The sequence below is a fragment of the Mastigoproctus giganteus genome, chromosome 1 (assembly GCF_048544385.1).
Source record: "Mastigoproctus giganteus isolate SK-2022 chromosome 1, ASM4854438v1, whole genome shotgun sequence".
NCBI lineage: Eukaryota > Metazoa > Arthropoda > Arachnida > Uropygi > Thelyphonidae > Mastigoproctus > Mastigoproctus giganteus.
In genome coordinates, this window is record NC_143575.1 from 250,307,836 (window position 1) to 250,321,467 (window position 13,632).

The 13,632-nt window shown below is 41.5% G+C and overlaps 1 protein-coding gene across 1 annotated transcript in view; it reads left to right on the forward strand.

Annotated features, from left to right (window-relative positions):
• The first annotated feature begins 240 nt into the window (after nucleotides 1–240).
• Nucleotides 241–13,632, forward strand: part of LOC150091749 (CD63 antigen-like) — a 103,697-nt gene continuing 90,305 nt past the window's right edge. The window contains exon 1 of the mRNA XM_090385544.1: nucleotides 241–351. Within this exon, the coding sequence (XP_090241670.1) occupies nucleotides 286–351 (66 nt within the window). The 5' untranslated portion in view covers nucleotides 241–285. The remainder of the gene's footprint in view (nucleotides 352–13,632) is intronic.

A 13,632-nucleotide genomic window follows, 5' to 3' on the forward strand; every position in this document is an offset into this window, starting at 1 on the left:
TGAAAATGTTTGTTGTGTGTAATCTGTTTTTCACGGAATACTGGTTATCTTACAAATGTTAACTGTTATTAGAAGCGTAACAATAGTGGGAGTTACAATCCGATTGCACTGCGCATGACACACTGTTACGTTTAGCCAATGACGTTATTACACAATGGGAGGTACAAATAAAACTAACTTCTCTTTGTGCCATCTCTACGTGTTGATTCTGCCAGAGAAGTTTGGAGTACATCTACACTTTTGCCCAAATTTAGGAGTTTTAATTAAAAATATTTAATTTTAAAAATGGTACTTAGTGGCGGACAGTCGTGTATTAAGTTACTACTACATGTATTCAATTTGCTTTTTTTGGTAAGTAGTCCAACTTTAAAAATTATAAGCGATATCTATCAAGCCAAAATACTGTCTAAAAACCCATAATGTAATTTTACTTAAGTGTTAATATTTTCCTTTTCGCTATTGAATTAATACAGTTCTTCGTTGTAAAAATTACAGTTTTAGTTGATTGGTAATTGAGATTAATGGGGGGGGGAGATTATAAGCCTACTGAGTAAGTTTTTTTTTTTTTTTCGTACACGTAGATGATTGAACGCTGGTAACATACCATTTGTAATTCAAATAGTTTAATATTTCCTTCCAAATCATTGCCTGACGGTTTCAAAGACTAATTTTTCATACAAGGCTATAAGCACTCGCAGACAAAATTCAAATGGTTATTTGCGCAGGTGGCAGTTCTGGATCTGCCTATATGCGCATATAGGCAGATCCAGAATTTTTTTTCTGGGGTAGGGGGGGACGCAAGTTGGCATGTCAATTATGATAGTCTAATAGCCTGTCTATTATCCACCCCCCCCCTTTTTTTTTTTTTTTCATTTTCTATTCGGCGCAACAGTACGTTAAGATATGATGCTTCTAATTCCAATTTTTGGGAGGAAACACGTGCCCCTTGTCTTTCCCCTCAATCCGCAAGCGAATGGAATGCAAAATCACTTGTATAACAAGTTAGTTAATGTACGGGGTGAGTTACATTTTAGGTGCGTTAAAAATAGTAATAATTTCATGATTTCTTAAAAAAATAAACATGAAATTTGTTACAAAGATTCCTAAAATATCGTAAATACGTACTGAAATTTTGAAATGGATCAGAACTCTTGATCCTAATTTATAGTAATATTTCTTAGAAAAACTGGGGAGGGAATGTCACGAAATCTGAATTTAAAACCATGCCAGGAGCCAAAGAATATGTTAAATTTGGTAGCAGTCGCATACATTCATTTATGCCGATTTTTGTAGGGGGGGGGGAAATGAAGATTGTGAAATCTCATCTGGACCTGAAAATTTCCCAAGGACTAACAGAACATAGGTTGAAAACTTGGCCTCCATCCGACTTTTCGTTCTAGAGTAATACACAAAATATACTTTAGTTTATAAGGAGCGAGCTACAGCCGCTGTTGACCCTACCTAGGACTGCCACTGGTCCCAAGGAAGAACTCCGAGGAACACCTTTAGTAAAAGTAATAAACATCTGATACCATCAGTAGCACATGATGTATATGGCCTTGGAAATGTTATCACTTTAACAAGATCTTTAATGCATAATGTAGTACATTATGCAAAGTAGAGTAAAAATCCTCGGTAACTCTCCTCTCTGGACTTTACTTGAGATATACACCATCTGTGTGGACATTTTACTGTACGCAGTCGAAGAGGGCAGACATGTTTTAAGTTGGCTTCGGTGGATTAAGATTTTTATTCAAATTTAAATTTTAACAAAATTTTTCTTAACATTTTTCTTTCGGAGCGTGATGAAAAGGTGCAAACACAGGCAACTCAAATGACGAGATCAGAAAAAGACGGTACGAGGAACGACTTCGATTATGTGGGATACAGAGGCTGGTAACCAGCCACCTTAGAGGAGACCTGACTGAGGTTTATATGATGCGGTTAGTAATATGAGAGTGGTCAGTAAAATGATTGAAGGAAGAATTTTAATTATTATAAAGAATTCCAGACCTAGGGACCATAAATTAAAATTACAGGGGATGAGGCTTAGACTAGGTTGTAGGAAGTTTACTTTTAGCCAGCGAGTTGTTGATAACTGGACAAAGTTGCTTCCTCGTGTAGTTTAAGCTGACAGTTTGAAGGAAATTCAGTGCTCGACTGGAAGTTACCTACCTGAGGTGGGAGGTCGCATACTCGGTTCGTTTTTTTCTTTTCCTTCTGGCCGGCGCATCAAAGTCTGTGGCTTCCTTGCACTATATGGCCAATATTAAGATGAATCTTTTCTTAGTATTGGTCATATGAATCTTCCAGCATCTAATACTTCATCTCACTCCTGAGAAGTAACCAAGGCCGCCGCAAGTGGGTAGGCGAAGTAAGCGTCGCTTACGGGCGGCAGTTCAAGTAGGCGCCGAAATTTCTTTTGATATTGTTTTCTGATTGGTTAACGCTTATCAGTATTCAACATTTAGGGCATCAAATTTTATTTTGCTTACTGGCGGCACATCTCATGAGTGACCCTCATGAGGCTGCTTAGCTGAATTTCTACTCAGCTGAATTCCAACCAGCCCAGTGAGACCGCAGAGCTTTCTGCATATGCCAGCCATAATGGCAATCGGTGCCGGCGGTCTTGCTGGACCCATCTTTCTTTCCCACTCCCTCGGCGGTAGGGGAGGAATCAGGAGGCTGTCCATCTTTCCTCTCCCCTACTCGCCAACCCAGATTTCCTCCTCGTGGAGCATGGACATTCACCACTGACTTATAATGGGGTCATCTCCTCTATTTATCCCATTTCTTCTGTCTTTCTCCCCCCAGTCTCCTCTCCCTCTCTATCTGCTCTCCAGTGTATATCCCACAATTCAAAATTTAATAGTTCCAAATTAAGTTCGCTCACATTTTGGTCTTTCAATCTAGCGATCAACCCACCCAAACGTAAGGCGCCTCCGTAGCCAGGTGGGAAGGAGCAGTAGTGCGTAACACACGCTTCTTGATTAGACCGGGGTTCGAGCCCGTCACCACCAAATACGGAGGATGCGGAAAGGTCAGGGAATGACCATCGCATATCCCCGGAGCAATATGGCCTTAGTTGCTAATGCTCCTAAAAACCAAATGACAACAACCACGCAAACGTTTTTTTTTTTTTTTTTAAGGTCCTAGCCACTGAAATCTCAGGAAACTAGGTGGCAGGACCTGCCAGAGTAAACTACAACTACTGGGTACCTGGTCTGCCTCCATGGGGAAAAGTGTGGGCAACGTCGGGCCTCAGCAGGGGTCTGGCGGCTAAATGGCCAGAAGAACAACAGTACACGACATCACACACCTCAAGATCCATATACTTTTAAATCTCTGGCCTTTACAGTGAACTGTATCACACCACAATGTAAACTACGCGGAGAGGGGGGAAACCCCTGGTGCCGTTTGACCCTAAACACACTTTACACTTTACTGGCGGTATATAGGAACGCAGCGCTACTGGAAGTAACGGGTGATTAGAGAGCTCACATGACAGTTAGAGGGAATGTAATGGGAAAAGGACCTAAAGAAAAAGAACACATCAAAGCACAACGGTGGTTTAATGTAGTGTCTGCCATTTTCTGTCTAGAGTCGAGATCTACACCCAAGTTATCGTTTCCAAACTCCTTTTGGGAGTTTTGGAATCTGGAATGTTTCTGAACAGTTCTGCTCGAACCAGTAAGTTCTATTCTGGACAGAGCAGAGAACTAGCTGAACTAGTAGCTCTTGAAACCCCCCAGCAACTTTGCTCTTTAGGCTGCTGTTCATGGCCATAGAAGCAGTGCAAGAATTACTTTCACTTCTGCTTGTGGCTTCTATTAGTCTGTGAATCTCCCCCCCTCCCAAAGCTAGCAGTTTCCGACCCACCTAACACTGCCTCCATGGCATCAGCAAATATTCTCTATTTAAGTGTATCCCATCCTTTTAGAAACACTCTCCTGTTAATAAGCACAGACCGCGCTATGAAAAATTCTATCCAATGAGCCTTGCACAATCTCTCCACGGCCGAATTGATTGACAAGGCTCTCATCATATACTGCCTCCTATCGTGTCTGGGCAGAATTGCACTTGACTCCAGTATAAAATAAACTGGAAAATAAAATAATAAAATAAATAAACACACTACTACTTTTTTTCATAATTCGTTTTGAGGGACATGATCATATCCGCTGTATATCCGAAACTGCGGTATGAAGAACGCATTATATCTAGATTGCACTGTGTTGATACTTAAATTTTTTTCGTCTTTGATTAAAGTATCTTTTGCTGATTAAGGATGGCGGCATTTGTTAAAACAAAATCGAAGTGGTACCCATAATGCAAAGCGTAAACAGCATGGCGACTGGACGTTTAACATTCGAACAACGGAGCACAAATTTAAAATGCTGGAAATCCATGGATAGGTGTTGAAGTTCAAAAGATAATGGAGACGTGAATTTTTCGCAAAAACTGACATCGATAAGTCCAAGAATTAGTGTTAAATTTAAGACACGATACTGTGCAAAATTTGTGCAAGCATTGGGGATCTCGCTCATCAAAGGGTCAGTGAAAAGTCTGACCTGGTGTTGCAGCGACTTGCACAATCAGCCGAGCAGTCAGGCGTGAGAGTACATAAATAGGTGTGCTTTGAGGCTTGGTTCAGGCCCGCGCGTACTAAATACGGTGCTGTTTCTTGTTTTGTGTACTCTCTCTCTCTCTCTCCCCCCCCCCCCTTGTAAACTACTCCGCTGAACACACTGTGGTCTTCCCTGAGTACAAACAGAAAATTCTTTATCTGTCAAGGGTGCTGCTTGCGAGACTAGAAACACTAGTCTCACAAGCAGCACCCTTGACAGATAAAGATACACTGCTGCTTGGAAGAGAAGTTACAAATACGTGCCAAGGATGCTACACGATATGAATGTCCTCGTGGCAGCCCATTGGTTATAATCAGCTTCTTTCCCACCTCCGATGGCAAAAGCCCGGGTTCGAATCCCGTCTACAGTACAAGGAATTCTTTTTATTTTTACATTATATGAATTAAAGCTAATTCCTTTTTCTGAGTTGTCCAGTGAACGGCTTAAAAGAAGGTGGATGAGAATGCAAGATTTTCGGGTAAGATGGGTTGGATTCAAGCTCAATAGTACAGTGAACTGACATAATTGTGTTTATTGATCCCCTGATAATTCAAATGTTCATGCAGTGAATTTAACACAATTAGTCTGGTGTGGTCTCTCATCTAGTGGTAATTAACCAAGAAAGGCTTGTTCTGCAAATTGCAGCGTCTGGAGACCAGGCACCTGCGAGGCCATCTGATTGAGATGTTAAAGCTTTGAATGGATTGAGCAAACTCATTGCTGATAGGATTCTTCCTCTCGCTCGGACTACGCACATGAGGACATTTCAAATTTAGGAATAGATGTGCGGAAGTTTGTCTTTAGCCAACGAGTGGTTGTTTGCTTGAACTAACTTCTATCCTGATGTTGTGGAAGTGGATAGCTTGAATAAATTCAAGGAAGGAATAAAACTGCTGGATGGGATGAATAGGTGAAATGGGAAGGGGTGGGTTTCTTTTCCCCTCTGGTTCTGTATAAGCTTGCTTTCTTGCATCATTTGCCACTACTAATACTAATTTTTGGACCGTATGTTTTTTGAAGGGACAGCTACCGATGTCAGAGCCTATTTTCATAACAGATCACTTATCTGTAGATAGGCCAATGAGGAATTTTGTGCTCTCCCCTCTCATATTCATCTGATTTAACCCCACTTGAATTCTACATGTGACGATATCCAAAGGATGTAGCTTATAGTGGAAAATTAGCGACACTTCAACGATTAAAGGATGAAATTAAAAAAGCATGTGGAGCTGTCCTTGCAGTAACATTGGAGAACATTTGTCATTCACTTGTTCGGTTGTAAATAGTGCCTAGAAGAAAATGGTGGACAATTTGAACATCTGCCCTATTTCAGCATGCTTATGTACATACACAAACCTAAAAAAAAAAAAAAAAATTATTTTATTTTCTAAAATGTGTGCACATTTTTTGAGACACGGCAAAGCAGCGAAAATCTGCAAACTTCCTTTGAATATGTTTTCTATTAGTTCTATGATAGATTTGTCTGTTTGCTGGACGAAAAACCCCAGTTTCTGAGGGGAAAACCTTTCTATCTGCGCCTGAGACAGACTAACTCAGCCATGGAATGAAAAAAGCCCACTAATGTTCCTCGCTTCATGGACGGGATTCGAATCCGGGCTTTTCCCACCCGGTGTAGGGAAGGACGGTGACGATGCCACAGGGCTATTCGCGAAGACGTCCACATGGCGCAACAGGAAACTTGATTCACAGAACCAGACGACCTTCTTCCAATCACTCATGGTCCAGTTTCGATGCTCGCGTGCCCATTGCAGGCGCTGTCACTGGTGAACTGTGGTTAGCATGGGCACTCAGAGCGACCTGCGGCTGCGCAACCCCATTTTCAGCAAGGTTCCATCTGTTGTGACACATTACTCCTGTCACTAGCATTCCAATTACTGGCGAGTTTTTTTTTTTTTTTTTTTTATGTAAACCCCAAACACTTGAGGTATTAGAACCTATAGTACTTAGTACTGTGCTTGGGTTGGAGGTTGAGAAGACGAAAGAAGATATTTGTTGAAATTGGACTTGAACTTCTATAGACTTGTAATTTTTAGGGAATACGTATGCAGGGAGGTTGTTCCAAAAAACGGCAGTTCAATGAATAAACGAGGAAGATGAAAAGTTGGTTCTGTGAGTTTGAAGTTGGACAGTAAATGGATGTTGACTGGTGGCGTCACGTGTTCGGACTGTTTTGAAAGAGAGAGCGGGAATTATAGAAGCCAATTCAGAAGAGCAGTGCCCATGGAAATATCTGTAGAAGAGGCATGCAGCAGAAACGGTACGTCTGTGAGACAGCGAGTGGAGAGACTCTGTTAGAGATGAATTATTAATTAAGCTAACTGCCTTCTTTTGAATCAAGAAGCCTGAGAGAGGTTTTGGGGCACCACCAAATGTGGGAACAACATTCCATGGTAGGGCGGATTTGCGATTTGTACAGAGTGAGCAGCTGTTTGGAAGAAAAGTAACGCCGAGAGCGAAAGAGAAAATCAAGTTTTTTAGATGCAGAGGAAGCAATATTTGTAATGTGCTTGTGCCAAGAGAGATTAGAAGTCAGGGCAATCCCCAAGAGAGATATATCATTTTGCCTAGAAATCGGAGTAACACCAAAGATAAGCATTGGAGCAGAGGAATCCTTTTTGCGAGATATAAGACAAGACTGAGTTTTAGAAGGGTTGAAATCAACTAAGTGGTCTTTGCCCGAATGGAGAATTATCGGAAGATCGGCATTTAAGGAATTGGTAGCAGATTTGCGGGAAGTTGAAGCTGATTGAGCAGGGCAAGGTTTGTCAAAATGGAAAGTAGAATACAATGTGCTATCATCAGCAGAACTATGGATAGGATTTCCGGTCAATGGAAGAAGGTCGTTAATATAAAAGAGAAAGAGTGGGGGAAAGAACTGAACCTTGGGGGACACCAGCATTAGTGGAGAAATTAGAAGACAGAGCCATCTACCATCACCCTCAGTGAGCGATCAGAGAGAAAACTGGATAACCAATTACAAAAAACAGTTGGCAAACTATAGGATGGAAGCTTGTTTAGAAGACCTTTATGCCAAACACGATCGAAAGCCTTTGAGATGTCAAGAGCAACTACTTGTGTTTCACCGAACCTTTCCATTGAATTAGTCCATAAATGGGTAATATAAGCCAGAATATCACCAGTGGATCGAGACTGACGGAATCCATACTGGCGATCGTTGATCAGACGGAAGGTTTCTCGGTAATTTAAGAGTTGGCGGTTAATTAATTTCTCCATTACTTTAGAAAGAGTAGAAGTAATTGCAATGGGACGATAATTGGATGGGAGGGATTTGTCACCCTTTTTAGGAACTGGATGGATATGAGCAAATTTCCAAGCAGAAGGAAAAACACCTTTGGAATAAGAAAGTGAAAAAAGGCGGCAAGGAATAGGAGTAAGTTCAGGAGCACAGGTTTTGAGAACAAGTGGAGAAATACCATCGAGACCTGGAGCTTTCTTAGCATCAAGGTTCGTCAAAATCCTTCTGACATTTTTTTCACGGAAGACCACAGGAGGCATTGACTGGAACGCGTTGGGAATGGTGGGAGGTGTTTTACCAAGATCATTAATACATGAGTTGGAAGAAAAATGGGATTTTTTTTTTTTTTTTTTTTTTTGTGAACCCCAAACACGAGAAGTATTTAGTACCGTGCTTGGGTTGGAGATTGAGAAGACGAAAGAAGATATTTGTTGACATTGGACTTGAACTTCTGTAGATTGTAATTTTCAGGAAATACGTATGAAGGAAGGTTGTTCCAGAAAACGGCAGTTGAATGAATAAACGAGGAAGATGAAAAGTTGGTTCTGTGGGTTTGAAGTTGGACAGTAAATGGATGTTGGCTGGTGGCGGCACGTGTTCGGACTGTTTTGAATGAGAGCGGGAATTATAGAAGCTAATTCAGAAGAACAGTGCCCATGGAAGTATCTGTAGAAGAGGCATGCAGCAGAAACAGTACGTCTATGAGAAAGCGAGTGGAGAGACTCTGTTAGAGATGAATCATTAATTAACCTAACTGCCCTCTTCTGAATGGAATCAAGAAGCCTGAGAGAGGTTTTGGAGGCACCACCCCAGATGTGGGAACAATATTCCATGGCAGGGCGGATTTGCGATTTATACAGAGTGAGCAGCTGTTTGGAAGAAAAGTAACGCCGAGAGCGAAAGAGAAAACCAAGTTTTTTAGATGCAGAGGAAGCAATATTTGTAATGTGCTTGTACCAAGAGAGATTAGAAATCAGGGTAATCCCCAAAAGAGATATATCCTTTTGCCTAGAAATTGGAGTGTCAATAAAGATAAGCATAGGAGCAGAAGAATCCTTTTTTGCGAGATATAAGACAAGACTGAGTTTTAGAAGGGTTGAAATCAACTAAGTTGTCTTTGCCCCACTGGAGAATTACCTGAAGATCGGCATTTAAGGAATTGGTAGCAGATATTCGAGAAGTTGAAGCTGATTGAGCAGGACAAGGTTTCTCAAAATGGAAAGTTGAATGCAATGTGCTATCATCGGAAAAACTATGGATAGGATTTCCAGTCAATGGAAGAAGGTCATTGATATACAAGAGGAAAAGAGTGGGGGAAAGAACTGAACCTTGGGGGACACCGGCATTAGTGGAGAAGTTAGAAGACAGAGACCATCAACCATCACCCTCAGTGAGCGATCAGAGAGAAAACTGGATAACCAATTACTAAAAACAGTTGGCAAACCATAAGATGGAAGCTTGTTTAGAAGACCTTTATGCCAAACACGATCAAAAGCTTTTGAGATGTCAAGAGCAACTACTTGTGTTTCACCGAACCTTTCCATTGAATTAGTCCATAAATGGGCAACATAAGCCAGAATATCACCAGTGGATCGACACTGACGGAATCCATACTGGCGATCGTTGATCAGATGGAAGGTTTCTAGGTAGTTTAAGAGTTGGCGGTTAATTGATTTCTCGATTACTTTAGAAAGAGTAGAAGTAATTGCAATGGGACGATAATTGGATGGGAGGGATTTGTCACCCTTTTTAGGAACTGGCTGGATATGAGCAAATTTCCAAGCAGAAGGAAAAACACCTTTAGAATAAGAAAGTGAAAAAAGGCGGCAAAGAATAGGAGTAAGTTCAGGAGCACAGGTTTTGAGAACAAGTGGAGAAATACCATCAGGACCTGTAGCTTTCTTAGCATCGAGATTCATCAAAATCCTTCTGATATCCTTTTGACGGAAGACCACAGGGGGCATTGAATGGAGTGTGTTGGGAATGGTGGGAGGTGTTTTACCAAGATCATTAATACATGAGCTGGAAGAAAAATGGGATGCTAGCAGGTCAGCTTTATCCTTGGCTGAAGTGACAACAGAACCATCTGGTTTGGACAGAGGTGGGAGCAGAGATGGGCAAAAGTTGCGGCCAATAGCTTTGGCAAGAGACCAGAAGGCTCGGCTACCATTAGGGCAAGAAGCAAGTTTTCTACTCTTAGCCTGTTCAAACTCTAGTTTGGACTGATTAATAACTGCTTTACAATTGTTGCGAGCTTTGGTGTAGGCAGAAAATGAAACTGAAGAATTAGAAACAAGCCAATTACGATATGCAACATTCTTCTCTTGGACAGCCTTAGCACATTTATTGGAAAACCAAGGTTTAGATAAAGGACGAGATTTTAAAGTGGAGTGTGGGATAAAGGATTCCATTCCTGCAAGAATAATTTCACTGACACGATCTGAGCAAACATTGACATCAGAACTTTTGAAACAGTAATCTGACCAAGGAAAAGAAGTCTCGCAGGTCATCCCATTTTGCACTCTTGTAATGCCAAACAACACGAGGTTGGGAATAACCATGAGATAAAGGTTCCATTGGAGAAGAGACAATCACCAAGTTGTGATCTGAAGTGCCTAAAGGAGCTCTCACTTCGACCGTGTACTTAGAAGTGTTGTTTGTGAGAAAAAGATCAAGCGTATTGGCTGTATGATTAGGATTGTCAGGTATTCTTGTAGGTAATTGAACAATCTGTGCTAGGTCATTAGTAATTGCAAAAGCCTCAGCATCTCGACCTGCTGGGTCGGTGTGACTAGAAAACGGAAGCCAGCTGGGGTTGTGAACATTAAAATCACCAAGGAAAATTACCTCACTGTTAGGAGAGTTGGACTGGAGAAAGTCAAGTTGCAACGAGAGGAAGTCAAAGAGCTCCAAGTGATTAGTCGAGTTGGGAGAACGGTAGAGACAACAGATGAATTTGACACAATGAGGTAGAGAGATTTTAAGCCAGAGAAGATCAAAGAGAGGAGATTCCAAATTGCCAAGTCTCTGACAGGGAATATCAGAACGGACATATGCACAAGTACCACCTTTGAGGCGAAAGGAATCATACAGCGAATAATTTGGACATCTGAGATGAGCAGTAGTTGAATCAACCGATAACTGAGATACTGTCAGAAAAAGTACATGGGGTTTGGCAGACTGCAAGTGGAAATGGACATCGTTGAGATTAGAATTGAGACCACGTATATTTGTGAAATGAATTAGGAAGTCCTTGGGAGGTTCAGATCTTTTCGCAGATAAGCTTGCTCTATTAGTTTGACAATTCATGGTGTATTCAATACTAAGAAAGAGTGGGTGGGACATGCTGTATGAAGTAATGAAATTTTTGGATATGGCGTACATGTGGTAAGAATATACCTAGATCCTTGATATAACGTGGCCTCGACAATGCTCCCCGCATACACACTACTCGTACTCCCTCCAGTCACTATCTGGCAGAGTAGAGGTAGCACGATTATACACTAGCTGATCCGGAAGCCTCCTAGAGAGTTACCAATAGGTCCGGTCCGGTGTACTAACTAGCGGCCGGCCTGCGAAAACCGTTTTAGAGCTGTACCCGCGAAATTTAAGGAATATTGGATCTCGCCACGACGTTCATCATAACCTCAAAAGTCATCAATCATACTGCATGATGGAAGAGATAGGGAAGGGTTGACCGGAACTTAGCTCTAGAGACTAAACATGGGTTCCCACCACTTCAAGCCTCCAATGCTAGCAGGTCAGCTTTATCCTTGGCTGAAGTGACAACAGAACCATCTGGTTTGGACAGAGGTGGGAGCAGAGATGGGCAAAAGTTGCGGCCAATAGATTTGGCAAGGGACTAGAATGCTTGGCTACCATTAGGGAAAGAAGCAAGTTTTCTACTCTTAGCCTGTTCAAACTCTAGTTTAGACTGATTAATAACTGCTTTACAATTGTTGTGAGCTTTGGTGTAGGCAGAAAATGAAACTGAAGAATTAGAAACAAGCCAATTACGATATGTAGCGTTCTTGTCTTGAACAGCCTTAGCACATTTATTGGAAAACCTAGGTTTAGATAAAGGACGAGATTTTAAAGTGGAGTGTGGGATAAAGGATTCCATTCCTGCAAGAATAATTTCACTGACACGATCTGAGCAGACGTTGACATCAGAAGTTTTGAAACAGTAATCCGACCAAGGAAAAGAAGAAAAGAAATCTCGCAGGTCATCCCATTTTGCATTCTTGTAGTAGTAGTAGTAGTGGCATGTGATGCAAGAAAGCAAATGTATGAGCTTATGCAGCATCAGCCAAAAAAAAAAAATCACACCATTCCCTCCAAATGCCTCTCCAGTTCCTCCTTAAATTTATTCAACCTATCAACTTCCACAACGACAGATGGAAGTTTGTTCCAGCAATTAACCACCCGCTGGCTAAAGGCAAATTTCCGCACATCTATTCTACATCTGTCTTTTCTTAATTTGAATTTATGCCCCCTTAGGTTCGTAATCTGAACAAATGGAAGAATTCAGCGTGCTCAACCCATTCAAGGCTTTATATACCTCAAACAGATCACCGCGCAGGTGCCTAGGCTCCAGCCACTGAAATTTGCAGAACTTAAGCCTCTCTTGGTAAGAGGATCCCTTCATTCCCCTCACCAATCTTGTTGCCCTTCTCTGTACACGCTCAAGTAAATCTACATCCTTCCTAAAATGAGGCCTCCAGACCTGTACGCAGTACTCAAGCCGTGGCCTGACCATTGCCTTATACAGAGGGATAATCACCTCCTTTTCTCTGCTAGCAAAATTCCTATATATCATTGACAAAACCCCATGACCTGCCCTGGCAGCCTGTCTGCATTGCTCAGAGAACTTCATATCTGCCTGCACAATTACTCCCAGGTCTTTTTCATTTTCTACCACCTTAAGTGTAGTACCACACAGTTGGTACGTTTCTCTGGGGTTACTTCTACCCATATGCAGTACTTTGCATTTGTCAAGGTTAAACTTCAGTTGCCACTTCTTAGCCCATCTGCCCAAATTATCTAGATCCTGTTGCAGTAGCACACTGCCATTACTGTCATTAACAACCCTGCCAACCTTTGTATGATCTGCAAACTTCGACATTAAGCCATACATACCTTCATCACATACCTTCGACATACCTTCATCAATATCATTGATAAATATATAAAACAACAGTGGACCTAACACCGAACCCTGTGGGACTCCACTAATAACATTAGTACAAGAAGAGCAGCACCCATTGATTACCACCCTCTGTCTTCTCGCACTTAACCATCATTTTATCCATTGTAGCAACTTACCCTTAATACCATTCTGCTCCAATTTGTACAATAGTCTTCCATGCGCAACAGTGTCAAAAGCTTTCCTGAAATCCAAATATATGATATCAAAATTATTTTTCGCATCGAGTTCCTTTGTAACCACATCATAATATCCTATCAAAATTGTCAGACAAGTCTTTCCCTTAACAAACCCATGCTGTGTCTGAATTATTGCTGCAGTCTTGTCGAGATGATCCTGCAATGCATCTTTAACCAGCGACTCCATTATTTTACCCGGAACAGAAGTTAAACTAACTGGTCTGTAATTACTCGTGTCACCCTTCGATCCCCCTTTGTGAATTGGGGATACATTTGCACATCTCCAGTCCGTGGGAACCTCCCCTGAGTCCAAGGATGCTCTCATAATTATGGCTAAGGGTT